Consider the following 23,199-nt stretch of genomic DNA (forward strand, 5'->3'; position numbering starts at 1 on the left):
CCAACCTATCATCGATGGGCATTTGGATTGGTTCCAGGTCTTTGCTATTGTAAACAGTGCTGCAATGAACATTCATGTGCATGTGTCCTAACAGTAGAATGATTTATAATCCTTTGGATATATAACCAGTAATGGGATTGCTGGGTCAAATGGAATTTCTATTTCTAGGTCCTTGAGGAATCACCACACTGTCTTCCACAATGGTTGAACTAATTTACACTCCCACCAACAGTGTAAGAGTGTTCCTATTTCTCCACATCCTCTCCAGCATCTGTTGTCTCCAGATTTTTTAATGATTGCCATTCTAACTGGCGTGAGGTGGTATCTCAATGTAGTTTTGATTTGCGTTTCTCTGATGACCAGTGATGATGAGCATTTTTTCATATGTTTGTTGGCCTCATGTATGTCTTCTTTTATAAAGTGTCTGTTCATGTCCTTTGCCCACTTTCGAATGGGCTTGTTTGTTTTTTTCTTGTAAATCTGTTTTAGTTCTTTGTAGATTCTGGATATCAGTCCTTTGTCAGATGGGTAGATTGCAAACATTTTTTCCCATTCTGTTGGTTGCCAATTTGCTCTAGTGACTGTTTCATTTGCTGTGCAGAAGCTGTGGAGTTTGATTAGGTCCCATTTGTCTCTTTTGGCTTTTGTTGCCAATGCTTTTGGTGTTTTGGTCATGAAGTCCTTGCCTACGCCTATGTCCTGAGTGGTTTTGCCTAGGTTTTCTTCTCGAGTTTTTCTGGTGTTTGGTCCTATGTTTAAGTCTTTAATCCATCTGGAGTTAATTTTAGTGTAAGGTGTCAGGAAAGGGTCCAGTTTCTGCTTTCTGCACATGGCTAGCCAGTTTTCCCAACACCATTTATTAAACAGGGAATCCTTTCCCCATTGCTTGTTTTGGTCAGGTTTATCAAAGATCAGATGCTTGTAGATGTGCGGTGTTGCCTACAAGGCCTCTGTTCTGTTCCATTGGTCTATATCTCTGTTTTGGTGCCAGTACCATGCGGTTTTGATTACTGCAGCCTTGTAGTATAGTTTGAAGTCCGGTAGTGTGATGCCTCCTGTTTTGTTCTTCCTGGTTTAGGCTTGGGAGAATGTAAGTGTCCAGGAATGTATGCATTTGTTCCAGCTTTACTAGTTTATAGAGATGTTTGTAATAATCTCTGATGATAGTTTGTATTTCTGTGGCATCTGTGGTGATATCCACTTTATCATTTTTTATTGCATCTATTTGATTATTCTCTCTTTTCTTTTTTATTAATCTGGCTAGTGGTCTGTCTATTGGTGTGTAGGAATGCTTGTGAATTTTGCACATTGATTTTGTAACCTGAGACTTTGCCGAAGTTGCTTATCAGTTTCATGAGATTTTGGGCTGAGATGATGGGGTCTTGTAGATATACAATCATGTCGTCTGCAAACAGAGACAATTTGACTTCCTCCTTTCCTGTTTGAATACCCTTTATTTCTTTTTCTTGCCTGATTGCTCTGGCCAGAACTTCCAATACTATATTGAATAGGCGTGATGAGAGAGGGCATCCTTGTCTAGTGCCAGATTTCAAAGGGAATGCTTCCAGTTTTTGCCCATTCAGTATGGTACTGGCTGTTGGTTTGTCATAAATAGCCTTTATTATTTTGAGATACGTTCCGTCAATACCTAGTTTATTGAGGGTTTTTAGCATAAATGGCTGTTGAATTTTGTCAAAGGCCTTCTCTGTATGAATTGAGATAATCATGTGGTTTTTGTTTTTTGTTCTGTTTATGTGGTGAATTACGTTTATAGACTTGTGTATGTTGAACTAGCCTTGCATCCCCAGGATGAAGCCTACTTGATCACGGTGGATAAGCTTTTTGATGTGCTGTTGCAATCGGTTTGCCAGTACTTTATTGAAGATTTTTGCATCTATGTTGATCATGGATATTGGCCTGAAGTTTTCTTTTCTTGCTGAGTCTCTGCCAGGTTTTGGTATCGGATGATGTTGGTCTCATAAAATGATTTGGGAAGGATTCTCTCTTTTTGGATTGTTTGGAATAGTTTCAGAAGGAATGATACCAGCTCCTCTTTGTATGTCTGGTAGAATTCTACTGTGAATCTGTCTGAACCTGGGCTTTTTTTGGTGGTAGGCTCTTAATTGCTGCCTCAATTCAGACCTTGTTATTGGTCTATTCAGGGTTTCGGCTTCTTCCTGGTTTAGGCTTGGGAGAATGCAAGTGTCCAGGAATGTATGCATTTGTTCCAGCTTTACTAGTTTATAGAGATGTTTGTAATAATCTCTGATGATAGTTTGTATTTCTGTGGAATCTGTGGTGATATCCACTTTATCATTTTTTATTGCATCTATTTGATTATTCTCTCTTTTCTTTTTTATTAATCTGGCTAGTGGTCTGTCTATTTTGTTGATCTTTTTGAAAAACCAGCTCCTGGATTTATTGATTTTTTGAAGCGTTTTTTTGTGTCTATATCTCCTTCAGGTTTGCTCTGATCTTAGTTATTTCTTGTCTTTTGTTAGGTTTTGAGTTTTTGAGAGGCTGGCGATTGTGTGCAGCACAGCGCAGTGTGGCAGAGCCCCAGGCTGCAGCCTGCTCAGCAGCTCCTGCATCACCTTGCTGATGAACTGCCTTCCCAAGGCCACCAGGATGCCACTTGCTGCCTGCTGCCAGTCCCTGACCAGGTCCTTCATCTTGGTCATCTCGCTGGAGGCCCGGAGGATGATGGTGCTGGCTGTGTCCTTGTCCAGCTGATGGGCATGACTGCTCAGGACCCTCTCCATGGCCCTCAGGACTGCCTCTCGGTATGGGTGTGCCAGCTTGTCATGCTGCCGCAGGTACTCCTCATAGGTGCAGAGCATCTCCACTGGCCGCACTTCCCCGAGGGAGCACAGGGCACTGCAGGCCTGCTTCTGCACCAGGGGTTCCTTTTCGGTGATGGCGTCCAGCAGGGTGGAGGACAGCTTCTTCACGTAGGACTCAGTCACTTCTGCGTCATCAGCTTCCTTCACCCAGTGTGAACATGGACAACTTCTTTTCCAATCTGAGGAGTCGCAGCCCTGTGGTAATTTGTTACAGCAACAATAGGGAAGTAATAAAGGTCACTTTAGAGGTCTGACAAGGCTGCTTTCAGCCCTGCATGACAGCATCCCTTCTCTCTCCTCCATCCCATCCTGCTTCCTTCGCTTCCCTTCTCCACAGCTTGGGGCACTCCATAGTAAGTATCCTGTATGTGAACTGCGTATTGGAGTCTGTTTCCCAGAGAACCCAACTTGTGACAGATAATAAAACCTCATCAAGTCCTCTTATAGTTATAAATATATAACAAATATATCAATATGAAGTTTATAATTGTTTATGAAAAGGAGTTATAAACTCTTCATCAAGAAGTGTAATGTCTATATGACTGTGAATGTGAATAGGACTGGATCTGATATTAAGACAATATGAAGTCTATGTCAAGAACATGACTTTGATTGGTAGAAACAAGTTCAACTCTAGCTTCAGTACTTGTGTCTCCCAAAATTCATGTGTTGGAAACATAATCCCCAGTTCAGCAATGTTTTGAGGGGACTTTTAAAAGGTGATTAGGTCATGAGGGCAGGGCCCTTATGCATGGATTAATGCCATAATTGCTGCAATGGGTTACTGATAAAAGGATGAATTTGCCCTTCTTACCCTGTCTTGCTCCCTCACTTTCTGCACCACAGGAGGACACAGTAAAAAGAACTTGAAAGATGCTGGCACCTTGATAATTGGACTTCACAGCTTCCAGAATGGCAAGAAACAAATTTATTTTCTTTATAAATTACCCAGTCTGTGGTATTCTGTTACAAAAACACAAAATAGACTAAAACATGGACATTACTTAACCTTTGGAATTTAGTTACTCTCACTCATCAACATCTACCCATAGAGATAATAAATACCTACCCCACTAGAAAGCATTAAGTAAGGTATAATTTTAAACCCATGACTGATTTGTGATAAGAACCCAATACAACTTAGTTAAGCTCTCTTAACTCTACTTCACTATTTTCTCTCAGGAATTTGCAACTTCTTTTAATCATAATGGATACTATTGAGTTGAGAGGCAAATCACCATTAAACTATATGGTTCGCTTCTCTCACAATGTGTGCTTTAATTAAGAGAGCTTTGGAAGGTAAGTGTGTCTTATAGTGGTGAAGAAAATCTTCTTGAGGAATATTGGAATTTAGATGGGATGGTAAAAACATCTTAGAGAAAATGGTGAGCCAGGGACACCACGGAGTCCTCACTCCAACTCTTACACATAGCCTTTTTTTGAGATGGAGTCGTGCTCTGCCTCCCAAGCTGGGGCACAGTGGCACAATCTTGGCTTACTACAAACTCCACCTCCTGATTCAAATGATTCTTCTATTCTCCTGCCTCAGCCTCTCAAGTAGCTGGAATTACAGGTGCTCACCACCATGCCCAGCTAATTTTTGAATTTTTTGGAGAGATGGGGTTTTGCCAAATTGGCCAGGCTGGTTGAACTTGGGAGGCCAAGATTAGCAGGTCACTTGAGGTTGAACCTTACCTCAAGTGATCTGCCCACCTTGGCCTCCCAAATTGCTGGGATTATAGGCATGAGCCATTGTACTCAGTTGCCTTTTCTTTCTTTCTTTTTTTTCTAACATTTTTTCTTCACATGGAAAAGTGGATTTTCATTTTACTGAAAATTGCACCAAGCAAACCTTTAGCTGATGCAGGTGTGTTGTGTAGGCGTTAGCAGTACTGCCTTCACTTTGCACTTGGCTTACTATTGGACATAGTACAACCCCGAGAAAAAGATGGTTGCATATAGTCTTAGCTTAGGTAAATCAAATTTGGAAGGACAGGCACCAGATTATCAAGTTTACAAAGCACTGCAGTTGTTTTATTTATTTTAACTCGTAATTTTAGACATATGGGGTAGGATATCTTGTAATGTGTATAGTGTTTTCTGAAATGTACTATATAAATAAAAGGGAAAAGCTGAATAAGAACAAAGAGGTTGAGCTGTGTACTCAGATAAATACATGAAACGTTTTAATTATGACATAACCAGTGCTGTTAGATTTATGGCAGTAGGTATATATCCCTCACTCTTTAAGAGAGTGGCTCTCACTCAAAACTCCTCCTTTATATTTATCATCTTTATATTCATATGGCATCTCTATTTTCAATGTCTTACAAATTTCTCTCTCTCCTGTTAACCGTTTAGGCTGAAATTTCACATGTTTCATATCAACTCAGAAGCAAATTTTCTTCTGAGATGTTGAACCTATCTGCTCAGCCATTTCTGAGTTACCCAAGCATGAAAAAAATGTTTAGGAAATTTGTCAAAATTCACTTTTTGGGTGTTTAAATTTAATTCAAACTTGTTTAAATTTAAACATCCATAGCTGTTGTAATATTCTGTAAGGAGAAAAATATTCTTTGCTTTGAAATGTAATTGGTTGGGCTTTACTGTCCATTCTGTGTACATGAACTGTGGTTATAGAGAGATGTGTTCAAATTTTGCAAAATCCTTTGGGTTTCCAGAACTTCCATACATGTTGTACTTAGAAAAATGCTTTTTTATTTCTTTTTCAGTCTTAAACTGGCATTTCTCTAGAAAAATTTGAGCCAACTCCCGTCTGGCTGTATTGTCAAACAACAGAAGTTTTATTCTATAAAAATTAGAAAAATTAGGACAAAAAATTATCTATCTATCTATCCATATATATATATATATATATACTTTTGGGCTTTGGTTCTTGTTTTGTTGTAGATAGGAATATTTGTGTTGCTGGTAGCAAGTTTCAATAAAATATTATTAGATAGTAGATAGTGTCTTAGTCTGTCTTCTGTGGCTTATAACGGACTACCTGAACCTGGGGTAATTCACAGAGAAATGAAATTTGTTTATTGCAGTTCCAGAGGCTGGGAAGTCCAAAGTTGAGGGGCCACATTTGGTGAACAGCCTTCTTGCTAGTGGGAACTCTGTAGGCTGAAGATGGCACAGAGCATTGGACGGCAAAGGGGCTGAGTATGCTAGCTCAGGACTCTCTTCCTCTTGTTGTAAAGCCAACAGTCCTATTCCCATGATTACCCATTAATCTATGAATAATTTAATCTATTTATGAGGGAAGGGCCTTCATGACCCAATCACCTCTCAATACAGCCACATTGGGAATTGTTTTAACATGAATTTCAAGTGGGTACAAACATTCAATCATAGCAATCTGTCCCTGGCCCCCTCAAACTTATGTTCTTCTCACATACAAATACATGTATTTCATTCTGGTAGCCCCAAAGTCTTAACTTGTTCCAGCACCAACTCAGAAATCCAAACTCCAGAATATCATCTTCCTGTGAAATCAAAGCAAATTATCCACTTTCAAGATACAATAGTGGTACAGGCATAAAACAGACATTCCCATTCCAAAAGGAAGGAATAAACGTAAAGAAAACAGCAACAGATCCCAAGGAAGTCCAAAACCTAGCAGGGAAGACATTACATCTTAAAGCTGGAGAATAATCTTTTTTGATTCCATGTGCTGCTTCTTGGACACACTAGAGCAAGGTTTGGGCCCCCAAGGCTTTAGACAGCCCGGCCTCTATGGCTTTGCTGTGTGCAGCCCGTATAACTGCCCAGTACAGGTTGGAGACTCATGCCTGAAGCTTTCCCAGGCAGATGTTGCATGCTGCTAGTGACTCCACAGTTCTGGGGTCCTGCTAGTGGTCCTGGTCCCACAGCTCCACTGGGCATTGCTCTGTTGGAAACTCTCTGCAGCAGCTCTGATCCCACATTTCTGTTTAACACTGCCCTAGTTGGAGCTCTCTGCAGTGCTCTTCCCCTGTTACAAATTTTTGCCTGGACCCAGGCTTTCAGCAAAAACCCTTTGACATCTAAGTGGAGGCCCCCACACCTCCACAGCTCTTGCTTTCTGCAAATCTGAAGAATTATAATTGAACCATATGGATGCCATTAAGGCTCATGGCTCTTACCTTCTTAAGTGGCAGGTCAATTCACACCTGGAGCTGCTTGAACCACAGATGTCATGTCTAAGAAGCACTGTACCAGAATTTGGGAAACAAAGACCTGAGAGAGCCCTGGGCAGCAAGCCCATGAAAAGTGCCTTGGGTCTGTCTCCTGAAGCCATTCTGTCCTCCTGCCTCTGGGTCTGTGATGAGAGGGGCAACTCAATGTTCTCTGACATGCCATTGAGGTCTTTCATTCTCTTGATGATACTTTCTCCCTTTACTAATCTCCTTAGCAAGAGGTTGCTGGGCTACGCCCTTTGGTTTCCTCTCCCAAACACATCTTTTCACTCTTTACATGGCCAGGCTGAGAGTTTTCCAAATCTTTCCACTTTGCTTCTCTTATGATTATAAATTCCCTCTTTAAGGGTTTTTTTTTCCCCTCTCACAGCTTGATGTAAGTGGTTAAAAGTAGCCACACAGCAGCCTGAATACTTTACTGCTTAGATATTTCTTTGACCAGATACCCTAGTTTATCTCTCTCAAGTTCAGCCTTCCACAATGCCCTCAGGCACAGACATAGTTCATTCAAATTCTTTGCCAATTTATAACAAGGATGGCCTTTACTCCATTTTCCAACTTGTTCCTCAGTTCCATCTGAGACCTTGTCAGAATGGCCTTTAATGTCCATAGTTCCATCAACATTCTGATTATGACCATTTAACCAATTTCTAAGGAGTTCCAGACATTCCCTGTTCTTCTTGCCTTCTAAGCCCTTTCTATAACCTAGGCTTTTTCTAGACTGCTGCTTCATTCTTGCAGCCTCTGCTCATTATCCAGTTTCCAAGATGATTCTACATTTTCAGGTATTTGTTGTGGTTAATACCCCACTCTCGGTACTAATTTCTGGTCTAGTCCATTTTCTGTTGCTTAGAACAGACTACCTGAAACTAGGGTGATTTATAAAGAAATGAATTTATTTCTTACAGTTCTGGAGACTGAAAAGTCCAAGGTCAAGGGGCCACCTTGCTGGTGGTGACTCTGTAGAGTCCCCAAAACAGGGCAGGGCATCACATGGCAAGGAGCCTGAGTCTGCTAACTCAGGTCTCTCTTAGTCTTCTTATAAAATCACTAGTCCCACTCCCATGAAAACCCATTAACTCAATAACCCATTAATCTACGATTTCAGTGCCCTGAAATCTTGGGAACTTAGAGAATTATAAAGAAGTAGGACTAGGTAGATGGCGTGGAGCGGGGAGAAAGAGGGCAGAGTTCCCTTCCCTCTGACCTGGCAGATGTTCCCAAGACATATAAACTTGCTCCAGTTATCTATTGCTGCATAACAAACCACCTCAAAACTTGATGGCTTTAAACAACAATTATTATTAACTTCACAGCTCTGGTGGTTGGTTAGCCAGTTTTGCTCAGGGTCTCTAATGCAGTTGCAGCATCCAGACCTCATGTCTGGCACCTAGTCTGGGAAGATTCAAAGATCCGGGGGCTAGAACAGCTTTAACTCTTTGGTCATCCCTTTTCTTTTTTCTTTACATGGTTTCTCTGCATCTTTTCTCCAGCTTCAGGTTAGCCAAACTTCTTTTCAGGAAGCTCAGGGCTTCAGAGGTATATGTTCCAAGGGATAGCCAGTGGAATCTGCATTGCCTTTTCTAACCTAGCCTCAGAAGTCAAGGCAGTCACAAGTCTAGTCAGGTTTAGGGGAAGCAGCAGACTCCACTTCTTGATGAGGGATACACCAAAAAATCTGTGAACATATTTTAAAACCACCAGAGAACTTCACAGGCCTCTGGCAGAAAATCTAGGACAGAATAATGAGTCATTCACTAAACCGCAAATTGCTTCATTGTGGTTCCTCTTTGGCTACGGGAGAGTAGTGCAGGGTTTAATGGCTCCTGCTCCGGCGTTAGGCTGTCTGGACTTGCCTCTGCCCTGACACTTACTAAACCTGGAACCTTGACCAGGTCTTGGTACCTCGGGTTTCTTATCTGTAAATTGGGAACAATGAGAGCAAACATTTGTTGAGCACTTAGTACGTGTTGGACACTGTCCTAATTGCGTTATGTATGCTCTCCTTTTATACGCAAGATACCTCTGTAAGGTACTTATCTATTAATACTTCCTAAGTCGTAGGATTGCTAGTAAAAGAGGCATCTTCCAAGTCTGTAGTGTGGATCAAATGAGACCATCTATTATGTTTGCTCTTGGCATTATTAAAGCTGTAGGGGACAAATTCCAGTGATGCCTGGCCAGTGCAGTGAGCCGTTTCCAGAAATGGACCCAACGTGCACAATGCCACGGAGGACTGCAGACTGTTCGCAGTACAGAGTGGAAGCCAAGATCAGGGCTGCGAGGGCCAGGTTTCTTGACAGGTGTCAAAATTCCATAAAAAGGCCAGTCATTCCGGTTCTCACTGGGTGATATGGGTACAAAACCTGGAACATTCCTGGAAAGTGAGATGACAAGCACCGTTTTGAGTTTGTAGAACGGGGAGTGTTGATGGTTTTTCTGGAAAAGGAATCCAAGACTCCCGGCGGTCGGAGGAGTTCCGTCAGGAGAACACCCACCCTTTGCCTGAAGCGTCCCCAAGTGTCCGCGGCCCGCGTCGTGGCCAGCTGCACAATGCTGACACCCTTCCCGGGGCCCTCCGGTGTATTCTGCCTCCTCTCGCGTTCCCGTTGCCACCCTTGGCTTCCTGACTGCTCCAGCCACCTTCCCTTCCTCCCTCTTCCCTGAGGTGCTCACTCGGGCGATTCCAGGGCGCCCATCTTCCCAGCCCGGGCAAAACCCGGAGAGGTGGAATCCCTCGCCCGGAGCGCCTCGGCGGCCACTGGGCATGCTCCGTTGTCAGTCAGGTTCTGGACTGCAGGCAGCTTGCGCTCCCGGCGGATTCCTGCAGCGGACGCGCGTCCTCCTCCTCCCAAGCAGGGAGCGGGCACATGATGGCGGCCGCTGCGGCAGCGGCTGCGGGGAGCGCCAGCAGCGGCGGCGGCGGCGGCGGCAGCAGCAGCGACACGTCCAGCACCGGCGAGGAGGAGAGGATGCGGCGCCTCTTCCAGACGTGCGACGGCGACGGGGACGGATACATCAGCAGGTACGCGGGGAGGTACGAGGAACCGGCTGGGGCGACATCAGCCCCTCCGCGCGCCCTTGACCCCTGCTCTGCCCCCTCGCCCCAACTTGTGGCAAGTTGCTGAGAACCTCGCGGGAAAAGTTGGCCGCGACTCCGAGAGCGCGTTGCCGGCTCGGCCCCCAAGACCGAGGGGCTCCTCTGTTCGCCTTCCGGGGGTGCCAGTTGGTCCAACTTTTCCCAGCGCAGTCTTTGTCTAGGGGTTGGGAGATATCTCCTTAGGATGCGCACTCTCCCCGGGGCCCTGGGCGTTCCTCCCTGTGGGAAAAGGAGTTCTGGCCGCTTGTCCCAGGTAGGAGAGGCTGCCCTACAGCCTCGGGGTCTGGGCGTCAAGATGCTGCGGCACGGGGCAGAGATCTGCCCGGCTGCTCGGTGGACAGCGCGGGGCCGCACCGGGAGGAGATGCGCTCTCAGCGACAGCCCTGGACATGGAAATAGTCTGCGAAGAACTTTCTTGTGCCGCAGAACCCCCGAATTCCAAACTTCAGAGCTCAAAGAATGGGCATCGTTTGCCACCCAGTATTGATTTAAACACACTAGCCTGAGGGGAACGAAGCGCTTAGGAGCAAACTGGGGCTAGACCCGACCCCTACCCAGCTTTGTGCGCTGGTCAGGTGAACCTCGCGGGGTGGCTCCGGGCGCCTGAGCGCCTCCATTCCCAAACAAACTTTGGGGTGTTTGCTTCGGATCCCCCAGACCCTCTACAGGGGCAGTGTTTAAGCTTCGTGCCTCCTGGCTTGGCCAAATAATTACTTCTGGCAAAATTTGTGTCACTTAGACTCTCGTGGTGGGGAAGGCAATCGTAGCGTTTTCTGGTATGCTTCTATGAAAGGTTGACACCGGACACTGAAGACTTAGTATCCGTGGAAATTTGAATTGCCTTGGATGAAGGGGCAGCCAAAGCTGTGTCTTATATGTTTCTTTAGTCTTTGTCTTGGTGATGCTAAAGACCGTTTCTGATTGTCCTGATTGTCCCTGATTGTTCCTGTTCCTGATTGTCCCTGCCTACCTAAAAAAAAAAAAAAAAAAGTACCGAAATTTTCCCTTAAAAATTTTTAAAAAGCTCTCTTAAACAGGTAATTTAACATGTAAGAATTTGCAATTACAAATAATTATTTGGGACTCAATTTTTATCATTCTTGGGTGAATTTTTATTACTTTTCTGAAATTTTACTGAGAAACTTTAGAAAGATATCGGAAAACTTGATGGAGTAATTCTGCTTGGAAATGAAAATAATATGTAATTCTGATTGACTGCACGCAAGTTTTTATCAGGAAGTCTTTCCATAATTTGGTTTTGGGATTTAAAAAAAAATTTTCATTATATAGTTTTCTTTTTTGTTGTTTTCCTGCTTGAAAGGTTGTTATCTTATTTGCAATAATAAAAGCAATCTCCATTCAACTTTGGATGCAATTTTGTTTATTTGCTTATTTTGAAACAGAATCTTGCTCTATCACCCAGGCTGGAGTGCAGTGGTCTGATGTTGGCTCACTGCAACTTCCTGCCTCCTGGTTCAAGCAATTCTCCTGCTGCAGCCTCCCAAGTAGCTGGGATGACAGGTGCCAACCACCACACCCTGCTAATTTTTGTATTTTTAGTAGAAAAGGTGCTTCACCATTTGGCCAGGCTTGTCTCAAACTCCTGACCTCCAGTGATCCGCCTGCCTCGGCCTCCGCAAATGCTAGGATTTCAGGCCTGAGTCACTGCTCCCGGCATGGATGCAAAAAAGTTTAATTTCTCATCGGCAAGAGTGCATATAGAAAACTAGCAGCATGCTATCCTTCTTTTCTAATTTGGCCTATTAATATGTTGCTTTATCTGAACTGTACTTTCTGTATAAATACATTATTTTTGGTGATCTACGCTGGAGGATAATGAACTCTGTAAGCATAATTTGAGAACTCTGTTTTGGAGGGTGAGGCATTGTGTGTGTAAGCGGATGGTGATAAAGAAGCCGTTTTTGGATTGGAGTAGAAACTAGCTGGGGCAAAAGTGGAAAAGGTTGTTAACATTCCTTGAGCCACATTAATGTGTCTCCTTACAAGTTTCAAGGTATATGTAGTGATGAACCCTAAATCATAACTTTAACTGTGGGTGGAGCTTCCCTGGAAATTAGGCTGTGGCAGAATTACCATGTAGGAGAAGTTTAGAGATGGCAATCTAGGGCAACAAGGAACTTGTCTGGAAGTGTGTTTACATGGTAAGCACAGTTTTACCTGGAATTTATGTTTATGTGGTATGACTTGGGGAATGGGGTTGATGAAGATAAGGGGCATTAAATGACTCCCTCTCCGAAGTCACTTTTCTGTGCTGCTTTCGTTTAGTGACCTGTACTTGCCACTCTGTAGTGGGTGATATGGTTGGGAGAGTTGTGCATTTTCTGTTTTAACAGGCATGAGAGTTGGACTTTTTACATTAAAACCTTAGAAACTTTGGATTCATCCAGAGACGTTAAGTTTATGTTTATGGTAGACAGCTGTATCTGTTAGGATTTCAGATGACTATGTGTCATCACAGTAACCTAACCACAGTCAAATAAGGGTTAGCTTTGTCACCTACTGGAAATCTGGAGGTAGGCTATCTAGGTTGGGGCAGCAGCTCTGCAGTGGTGTCAGTGCCCATCTACTTTCTACTTTTCTCCAGCACCATTTTTCACATAAACCGTTCATCTTCATGATTATCTCATAGTCCAACGATGATTGCCCTGTCTCCCTCCTCATCCCCAAATTCTAAGAAAGAAGATGTAAAAGGAAATGGAAATAAGTGGTGCCTACATCATTAAAGCAGAGCTTTCCCAAATTCCTTAATTGACATCTTATTGGTCAAACTACATCACTTAACTGTGCCTACTGCAATAGAGTCTGAGGAAGCATGTAATTCAACTAGGCACATTACCTCCTAAACAAAATCTGGGTTCTGTTACTAAGAGCAGGAAATAGATAATTGGATGGGCAAGTAGCAGTTAATGCCTATAATAATTCCCCCATCCCACCATGATAATCCACGTTCAACTATATTTCTCTGGTCCTCTGCCTAGCCCTCATTCTAAACAGGAGTAAGCTGGAAATTTCAAGTTTGGGGGAAGGATAAGTGGAAGAGAAACTGGGCCATGAAGGGAAATGTCAGGGAGATAAGGGGTGGTGCTTTGTGCTTTCAGCATTCTCGTCTCAGTCTTTCCATCAGGCTGACAAAAAAAAGGCATCAACTAATTAGATTCTTGGAATTGCTGCTTCTGCCAAGGAACTTTAGCCTGTAAAAGGGACCCAGAATCATCCCCATTTATAGTTAAGATGGAGCAGAAAGCTATGATCAAGTGGCTCCAAACTGTGGCTGGGACCCTGCTGGATTTGGGCAACACAGTGAGATCACAGTAAGCTCTTTCAGTGCATTTCATTAACCTTACAATGCCTTTACCCCATATTTTATGGTACTGGATTTTTTGGACCCTGCATATCATACTATAGAAGGTGGTAGAGGTTGCTCTATTTGTTGAAATTATTTTTCCTTTGGAATGTTAAAGCTTTTTGTTTTTATTGTTCGATATAAGAAACTGCTTATGTTGAACATACTTTTGACAAATATTGAAAGCCAGCACTTATATTTTGAGTTCCCAAGTCTCAGTTCAAATGTTGATGCCTTAGAGCTTCCCTGACCACTATATCAAAACAGGTTTGCCTTATCCTGCCATTGTTGTCCATCCTAGTACTGATTGCTTTCTTTCAAAGTGCTCTTTACAACCTACAGTTGCATTTCTGTTTCCTACTTTGCCTGTTTATTATCATTCTCTCATTAAATTTAGTCTTCCTGAGGGCAGAAATCATGTCTGTTTTCTTACAGTACGCTCAGTGCTTAGCACAGTATCTACCATGTAGCACACAATCAGCAAATTCTGATGTAAAAGTGGCCAAAAATAAACAGTGGTATGCTCATGTATATTGGAAAATGTTTCAAGTACTTTCCTTTCCAGATATTGTTTACATTTATGTAATATTTTTAAAATGTATTTTTTTAACTTTTATTTTAAGTTCAGGAGTACATGTGTAGGTTTGTTACATAGGTAAACTTGTGTCATGGGAGTTTGTTGTATAGATGATTTCATCACCCATTCCTAGTACTCATTATTTATGGGTACTAAGCCTAGTACTCATGAGTTATTTTTCCTGATCCTCCTCCTCCTCCCAACTTCCACCCTCTGATAGGCCCCAGTGTGTGTTGTTCCCCTCTATGTGTCCATGTGTTCTCACCATTTAGCTCCCACTTACATGTGAGATTGTGTGGTATTTGGTGTTCTAATCCTGTGTTATAGTTTGCTAAGGGTAATGGCCTTCAGCCCCATCCATGTCCCTGCAAAAGACATGATCTAGTTCTTCTTTGTGACTGCATAGTATTCCATAGTGTATATATACCACACTTTCTTTGTCTGCTCTTTCAACAATGGGCATTTAGGTTGGGTCCATGTCTTTACTATCGTGAACAGTTCTGCAGTGAACATACGGGTGACGTTTCTCCAGGGGAGACATGGACATAACCACTATGCACATGAAAAGATGCTCAGCATCATTAGCTACTAAGGAAAGGTAAATTAAAACCACAGTGGGATTCTACTTTACACCCACCAGGAAGCTATAACCAAAAAGTCGGATAATAATAAGTGTTGACAAGGATGTGAAGAAACCAGAACCCTTATATATTGCTGGTAGGAATGTGAAATGGTGCAGGTACTTTGGAAAACAGTCTATCAATTCCTCTAAAACATAAACATAGAATTGGCATATGACTCCAGCAATTCTACTCCTAGATATATAGCCAGGAAAACTGAAAATATATGTTCACTCAAAAACATAAATAAATGTTCATAACAACATTATTTATAATAGTCAAAAGATGTACCCACATGCTCATCATCTGATGAATGAATAAACAAGATGCCATGTATCCATGTAATGGAATATTTTTCAGCCATAAAAAGGAATGAGGTACCAATATATGCTACAACAAGGATGAACCTTGAAAACATTAATGCTAAGGGAAAGAAGCCAGTCACAAAAGGCCACATATTATATTATTCCATTTATGTGAAATGTCTAGAGTAGACCGTTTTATAGACATAGAAAGTGGATTTGTGGTTACTCAGGTTTGTGGCTAATGGGAAGAATAGGCAAATGAGAGCTAAAGAGTATGGAATTTATTTTTCTGAAGTGATAAAAGTGTTCTAAAATTGATTGTGGTGATAGTTTTACAGATCTGTGAATATAGTAAAAAACAATTGAATTTTAATGGGTGAACATAATGGTACATGAATTATAGCTCAACAAATCTGTTATAAAAGATTTATATTTGTTGTAATGCCATTATTTATTTAATTAATTTAATTATTGTCCTATTATTGACTATTTAGATTGTTTCTAATTATTTGTTTTAGAATTTCATTAAATCTAAGTTGCCAAAGACTAGGACAAACCATTATTTTATGTACCAATTAAAACACAGCAAAATACTTATTACCACTTAGAATTTTTGAATTCTTACTGAAAGGACTCCCTTAAAATTGTTAAGTTACAGATTTTTATCATATTGCACTCTTGTAATACATAAAAAGGAAAATAGGATAATCAGATTGTTAAAATAATTCTAAAATGTCTTCACATTTAAAATCCAAGTCTTGGCCAGCTGCGATGGCTCACGCCTTTAATCCCAGCGCTTTGGGAGGCTGAGGCAGATGGATCTCTTGAACTTAGGAGTTCAAGACGATCCCGAACAACATGGAGAAACTCTGTCTCTACAAAAAAAATTAAAAAATTAGCCAGGCGTGGCAGCTTGCACCTGTAGTCCTGGCTACTCAGAAGGCTGAGGTGGGAGGATCACTTGAGCCTGGGAAGTCAAGGCTGCAGTGAGTTGTGAATACCCACTGGACTCGGCTTGGGTGACAGAGCAAGACCCTGTCTGAAAATAAAATAAAATAAATAAAAATAGGAAAATCCAAGTCTTCCAAATCACTTTTTGATTTAGAGCATCAATGTTGTATTTTACGTCAACCTCTGTGACATCAAAATATTTAGGGATGCAGCATACTATTTTCTATAGTATTTTCTTCTAACATGCCTACACCTTTTCTGCAAGTATTGATGTTGACACTTCTGATCTTACTAGAAGGTGTTGATGGAAGTTTTTCAGACAGTAACCACAACTTGTATTGTTGAGGAAGCACTGATGTTTGCAGTTATCTAGTCATTTTACAAGGAATAACAACCTGATTCACACCAAGCAAGCAATGGTAACTATGTTGGTACAAGGCCAACAAATTTTAAGAAACATTCACATTTCACAATGTTAAACTGTACATCTTAGAAGTTTTGAAATATGGTATTTTATATAATGCTAGAATAAACAACTTCATTGTTCCATGTACTGTTATTAAAGAATTCGTCAAAACTGAAGTTATGAGCTAAAATTGCTTGCAGGCACTTTGTTCAATCCTCCCTAAACAACAGCAGCAACAACTATAAACAACAAAAGGTTTTTAGATTTAATGGAGAATATGGTAGTTTGCTTAACTAAAGAACTACAAATTTGTATACATCTTAAACATACTCTACTATTCTCCCTTATTCAGTGTTAGCAGAAATTGAACTTGGGGAGGCAAGATAGAAAAGTCATCTGACTCTTAAAGGGTTGAAAGAGTCACTTGAACCAAAGGTAAGTGAAACAGAAAGATTATGACCTCTAGATTCCTTGTCTCATGGCAAAGTAGATTCTCATGACAAAAGTATAAAGCCTGCAATATATTTATTCTACTTGGAAGCAGTAACTCTGGAACACAATTTTAAAAAGAAAACCTTTGTGAGATTCAAACGGCAGCATAACCAAAGCCAAGCATCAAAGAATCCGAATAGCACTGAAAGCCTCAAAGCTACAATGAAACCATAGTGTCACTAGGAAAAGTATAATCTGAACCTAAGTGGGAGAATAAAGAAGAAAAAAAAAAACAACCGTTAAAACCGCCATAAAGCAATCAGCCTACCAAGATAAGTCAAAGAAAAATATGATCCTATTTCATTTTTTATTAGGTTAAAAAAACACCGTACAGAACTCCCCTTGAAGCAGCTCAAGATAAAAAGTAGAGCCCTACTTAGTTAGGATTGTAAAGTAACATGGGAGAGAATTTTGAAGAGGACACGTTGGCATTATGAACATTCACATACAAGTGAAACCGTATTACTTTTGAGAAGAGCTAACTGATATGCAGTATTTTCTGATTTACTGACATGCAGTAAAACAAACCCATTTAAAGTGTATATCTCAATGAGTTTTGACAAATTTATATACCGGTATAACTACCACCACAATCAGGATTGATTTTCATAACGCAAGTTTCCTGTGCCACTTCCTAGTCCATTGCTATCCCAAACCCAGTCCCCTGCAACCATTGATCTGCTTTCTATTACCACAGATTAGATTTGTCTTTTAGTGTTTCACATACACGGAATCATACAGCATGCATTACTTTTGTTTCTGACTTTTTTTGAGCAACATCATGCTTGTGAAATTCATGCATACTTTTACATGTATCAGTACTGTAGTTCCTTTTACTTACTAACATTTCATTGTATGAAGGTACCACAATTTGTTTATCTATTCATTAATTGATGGACATTTAGGTTGTTTCTAGTTTGAAGCTATTATAAACAAAGGCATTATGAACATTCATGTGCAAGTGAAACCGTATTACTTTTGAGAAACAGGATTATTTATTTCAGATAAGATACAGCTAACATGTACAGAGTGTTCACCAGCTATTCATATAGCTTACATAATGCTCACGGTGCAGAAACAAAGGAAAAGAAAGTGGATAATCCTGACAAATAATGAGAGAAGCCATAATGATAGGAAGGACTCTCTGCAAGACTGGCAAGAGTCTGCTTTGCCTGAGGAACATGATGCCACATTATTGGATCACAGATTCTTCTTATCTATAGACTCTTAAAGCCCAGAGCTTCCAAACTTTAGTCATTTGTCCACCATCTATACTCTTTACATATCTCTGACCTCAGTCTCTCCCTTGAATTTAAGACAGCTATATGCAGTAACTGCATACTTGACTTCCATGTATGATGGCATCCCAAACTTACCGCTTACAGAGCTGAATTCCTGACTCCTCTCCCTTTTCTCCATTTCAGTAAATGGCTACTCCCTCGCTAGAGGCTCAAGTCAAAAACTTGTAGTCTTCTTGCATTCTCCTCTTTTCAAATGCTGCATCCACCCCATCAGTAACCCAACCAACTCTTTAAAATATACCTAATACCCAACTGTTTCTCACCATCTTCCTTTCTACCACTGAGGTCCAAACCATCACTTGTTTCTCACCAAGTTTATTATATAATAGACTCCTACTTCTACCCTTGATTCCTCTATATTCCGTATCCAAGGCCCAGGCATACAGCAGCCAGGTAGCCAACTAAAGCGTCTGTCAGATTGTGTTATTTCTCTGCAACCTAGTGGAAAGAGCCCTGGATCAGAGCCAGGAAAGTTGGGTTTTCTCTAGGCTCTGCCACTGTGTGAGTTGGCACCAGACCCTCCTCTGTCTTAGTGTCATCACCAAAAAGTGGAGTGATACTGCATTCTTCATACTGTATTCATAGTATATTTTTCACCTATAAAAGTTCCATTTGAACATATGGAGCATATTTATAACTTTTAAAATTCTTGTCTCCTAATTCCATCATCCCTGTCATTTCTGGGCCTATTGATTGATTTTTCTTATGGTTATGGAACTTACTTCTGCTTCTTTGCATGCCTAGTTATGTCGATTGGATGCCAGATATTTTAACTTGTTGGGTGCTGATTTTTGTATTGTATTCCTATATTTCTTTCTGGCTTGCAGTTGAGTTTGGCTGTTTTGGAAGCTTGCCTTTAAGCTTTGTTTGGCATGACTAGAGCAGTCTTTAGACAATGGCTAATTTATTATGGCTAAAGACTGCTCTAGTCATGCCAAACTAAAGCATACTCTCCACATCTTTGGAGCTCCTTTTATCTAAGGCATTCCTTCCTCTTCCCCCTGCACCACAAATTTAATCTGCCTCAGCTTCCCTGAATTTTGTTCTCTCTCTCCTCAACTCAGTGAGACCACTGGGTGCAGATTGGATTTTCCCTCCTGTTCTGCAGCCTATGGACTGCCTCCAGGCAATAAGTTGGTGTAAGTGTAGGCTCACCTTGCTTGTTGCCCTTTACTCATGGATTGTATTCTTAGACTGTTATATAATGTCTGAAAATCATTATTTCATGTATTTTGTCTTGTTTTCTAGCTGTTTTAGGTGGAACAGTAAATCCAGCCTCTGTGTTTCTGTTATGACCTGCTTTCTTTTTTTACTGAGTGTTTCAAAGTGAGCCTGCCTATTTGGAAGAACCCTGTTTATTATTAAGTTTATATATAATTTAAAAAATAACACAGCAATACCTCAATCAATTTACTGGTTTTTTTTAGCAGCTACCTGCAGTCTAGGCCTTTTCTTTTAATAGCTAATATTATCGAGTGCTTAGTGGATGCTATGCTGCACCAAATACACATTTAGTCTGCATGATCTCATTTAATACTCATTACTTTGAGAAAGGAATTTTTATTACAGAATTTAAAGATGAGAAAAACAGGTTCAGAGTTACTGTTATTTGCTCAAGATTCTACAGTTAGTAAGACCCTGAATTCAAACTTATGTTTAACGAATGAAGGTCTTGACCACTACTTGATGTGGCTTTTCACATACATTTCTTTAAGGTATATTTAAATAGCTTTATTGAGATATAATTGACATACTGCATAATTAACCCATTTAAAGCATACAATTAAATGGTTTTATATATTCAGAGTCTTGTAACAATCATTACAACCATTTTTAGAATAGTTTCATCACCTCAAAAAGAAACCCTGTACCCATTAACAGTCACCCAGTTTCCCCCAACCACCCCAGCTCTAGGCAGCCACTAGTCTACTGCCTCTCTAGACTTGCCTGCTGTGGACATTTTACATTCTGGGGCCTTTTAATGCTTGTGTTTTGATACTGTCGTTAAAAAGGCTTTGTCTAACCAAAGGTCAGAAATAATTTAAATGTTTTTTATAACAGTTTTACAGTTTTAGCTCTTATATTTAAGTCTATGATCTATTTTGAGTTAATTTTTGTGTATGATGTGAAGAAGAAATCCAACTTCATTCCTTTGAATGTGGATATTCAGTTGTCAACAGTCATTTGTTGAAAGGACTAGTCTTTTTCATTTTCTTGACTCCCTTGTTAAAAATTAATAGACCATAAATGGAAGAATATATTTCTGGACTCTCAAGTCCTTTGCATTGCTCTATATACCTATCCTTGTACTAGTACTGCACTGTCTTGATTACTGTTGCTTTCTTCTAAGTTTTGAAATCAGGAAGTGTGAATTGTCCAACTTTGTTCTTTTTCAAGATTTTTAGTCTGTGGTTGGGTCCTTGAGTATTCATACGAATTTTAGGGTTAGCTTTCAATCTTTTCAAAAACCGCAGCTGAGAATTTTATAAGGATACCAGTTTAGTTCAATGCATGTTTTTCAGGGTATTTTTCATTTTTCCTCTGGCCCACAATGTCATTTTACAGTCTTTTTATTTTGAGTCAACATATCAGTGGAAGTCTAAAGTAACAATGGCATGTGTTTACAGAAACCTTTATAGTTTACAATCAGACCATACATTATTTTATGTAATCTTTGCAACAGGAATTAATAGGCGAGGAGCTAATGTATCATAGCTTCTTGAGGGTATTTCCCACCATACATGTTGCCTAGCTAACATGAGAAAACTTATTTTCCTTTAAAGTTCTAAAGTCCTTTACTTTTTAATTTACCAAAGCTCCATGGTGAGGGTGATTTTTCACTTTATAACTGCCTTCTTAGCATCAGGAATGGCATTTAAAATGTTGGTATTTGCATTCTAAATGAAATGACATGGGAGTCTCAGCTGGAGAGACTCTCTGTTGTTCCATAAATTGAAAATCTCTTTAATTCTTGGTCTCAGAGTGGAAGCCATATGGAGAGAAAGGGCATTTCCTTAGAGAACAGTTAATTGTCAGCTTCTCATTGTCATTTCAAAATGCCAGTTTAAATATGTAAATGAGTCAGCACTAAATTTATGCCATTGATTATCAATGACTCTAACTGATGGGAGAAAAAAGATGGCTAGGTAGAAGGATTCTCTGGACCTATTACTTCAACAAACATTTGGATCCCTGTCACCTAACAAAGTGAAAAAATAAATTGAACAAATTTCTAGATTGACTGACTAATAAGCATTAAATGTTTGTCTGATGTAACTCTTAGTTGAATATTTACTTGTGAAACTGTTGTTGGAAAATTCTAGATAGATGAGTTTTGTGTTTAATTATTTAAAACATTCACATAAATGATATAGAAGATACTTGAAAGAGCATTTAGACTTAATGTTGGTGTTAATTGGACATCCATTCAATATTATGGCAAGTGACATTGTTTAGTACACCTGTTGTGTATTGTTTAAAACTTCCACATGCCCAAATTTGTAGTATAGATAAAGGAAGTGAGAAAATAGATGGGGTGAAGGAAAGCTTTTTCATAATGATGTGGCTTCATTTCCTTTAAATGTCATAATTTTGCATTTATTTATAAAATTTCAGAACTTCTTTCTGAGAAATGAGAAACTTAACAAAATACTCTGCATTAGAGGTTAATGCTTTCAGGAAAGGCCTTTATTTGTACAGTCTTATGTGCTGTGTCTTAAGCTGACTTTATTTCACAGTAATAAACAGGATGAAAGTCACTGAGAAATTGTTGGGGAAGTATTTACTCTTCTGAAAATGTGGTGGCAGTTTTATATTTATTATAGGCAAAGGATGAAATCAGTGCGGCTTATCCCTCTCTCCTTTTTTTGTTTCCTAAGCTACTTCATCTCTAACCAGGATTATTATCCTACTATTCTAATCTGCAGGCTTGCCCCCTCCAGGACTCTCGGCACTGACGCTGAAGTCATTTTTCTATATCTCAGAACTGAGCAGGCAGCTCTTCCTAAAATCCTTCCACAGTTGCCTGTTCCTTACAGATAAGTTCAGACTCCTTCTAGGGGCATTTAATTTAAGGCCCTGCCTGTCTGGCACGGGACTGCACTCCCCCTCCAGCATTATCTCTTGCTGCATTCCTCTCTCACTCCAGCGTGCCAGGCTGCTCCAAGCATCGGTGCTGTGCACGTGCAGCTCCCCGTAAGTGCCTTTCACTCCCCCTTACCTACCTGGTGAGCACCCTCTCATTTTTTTCTAGGCTGTTTCCATATAGCTCCTCCTCTATGGACACTTTGCTGATGCCCTAGCACCTTGCACATACTCCTACACCAGCACTGCTCGCATTTTATATTCTTATTGTTTTCATTTCCTTTCTCCCCATATTCAAGGCAGAGACCATGCTTTCTTGTCTTTTGCCTTAGTAACCTCAGGGCCCAGCACTTAACAGAAATACTTCAAATGCTTGATAAGTTTTAGAAAAAGGTTTATCAGCTTTTTGTCCAATTTAGCTGAGGAGTTTATATTTTGAAAATACATACTAGGTGCATTTTACCAGTGTGACCAAACTTCAGTGCCCCTGCGAGTAACTGGTCATGTAACTAGATACGTCACACAGCACTTTCTAATCAGTATCATCTTCTTCTTTTGGGACATCTTCTATCAGCTTTTTCAGGACTGAAATAATTTGATTTTTATGGATTGTGTATACTAGCTCAGGATTTTAGTGGTAGTGTATTCTTACGGAAAAGCATGCTGTTTAAGTCAGTCTCTATTGGGCAGCTGTCTGGTTGTTTGTGAACTCACCCTGATAAATCCATAGTTTCTCTTTAGTAGTAGTTGTTATTATCCAATTCCTTCAATTCCATGCAGTAATAGTATTTTCAAAACCACTGAACTGTGGGTTAGGATTTTTTTTGTCACTTCTTATATAAAGGTTATGAGATGGAGTAAACCTAAAAACTCTCATAATTTTATGTTCTAGTTGTTATTGAAAAGTTGATGGATAGTTGCCCAGTTATGTATATATATATATGTATATATATATATATATATATATATATAT

At 40.3% G+C, this 23,199-nt stretch overlaps 1 protein-coding gene across 1 annotated transcript in view; it reads left to right on the forward strand.

Annotated features, from left to right (window-relative positions):
• The first annotated feature begins 9,798 nt into the window (after positions 1 to 9,798).
• MCC (MCC regulator of WNT signaling pathway) overlaps positions 9,799 to 23,199 on the forward strand; it is a 460,356-nt gene continuing 446,955 nt past the window's right edge. The window contains exon 1 of the mRNA XM_017527172.2: positions 9,799 to 10,052. Within this exon, the coding sequence (XP_017382661.1) occupies positions 9,898 to 10,052 (155 nt within the window). The 5' untranslated portion in view covers positions 9,799 to 9,897. The remainder of the gene's footprint in view (positions 10,053 to 23,199) is intronic.

Source organism: Cebus imitator, unplaced genomic scaffold (assembly GCF_001604975.1).
Source record: "Cebus imitator isolate Cc_AM_T3 unplaced genomic scaffold, Cebus_imitator-1.0 Scaffold46, whole genome shotgun sequence".
Classification (NCBI taxonomy): Eukaryota; Metazoa; Chordata; class Mammalia; order Primates; family Cebidae; genus Cebus; species Cebus imitator.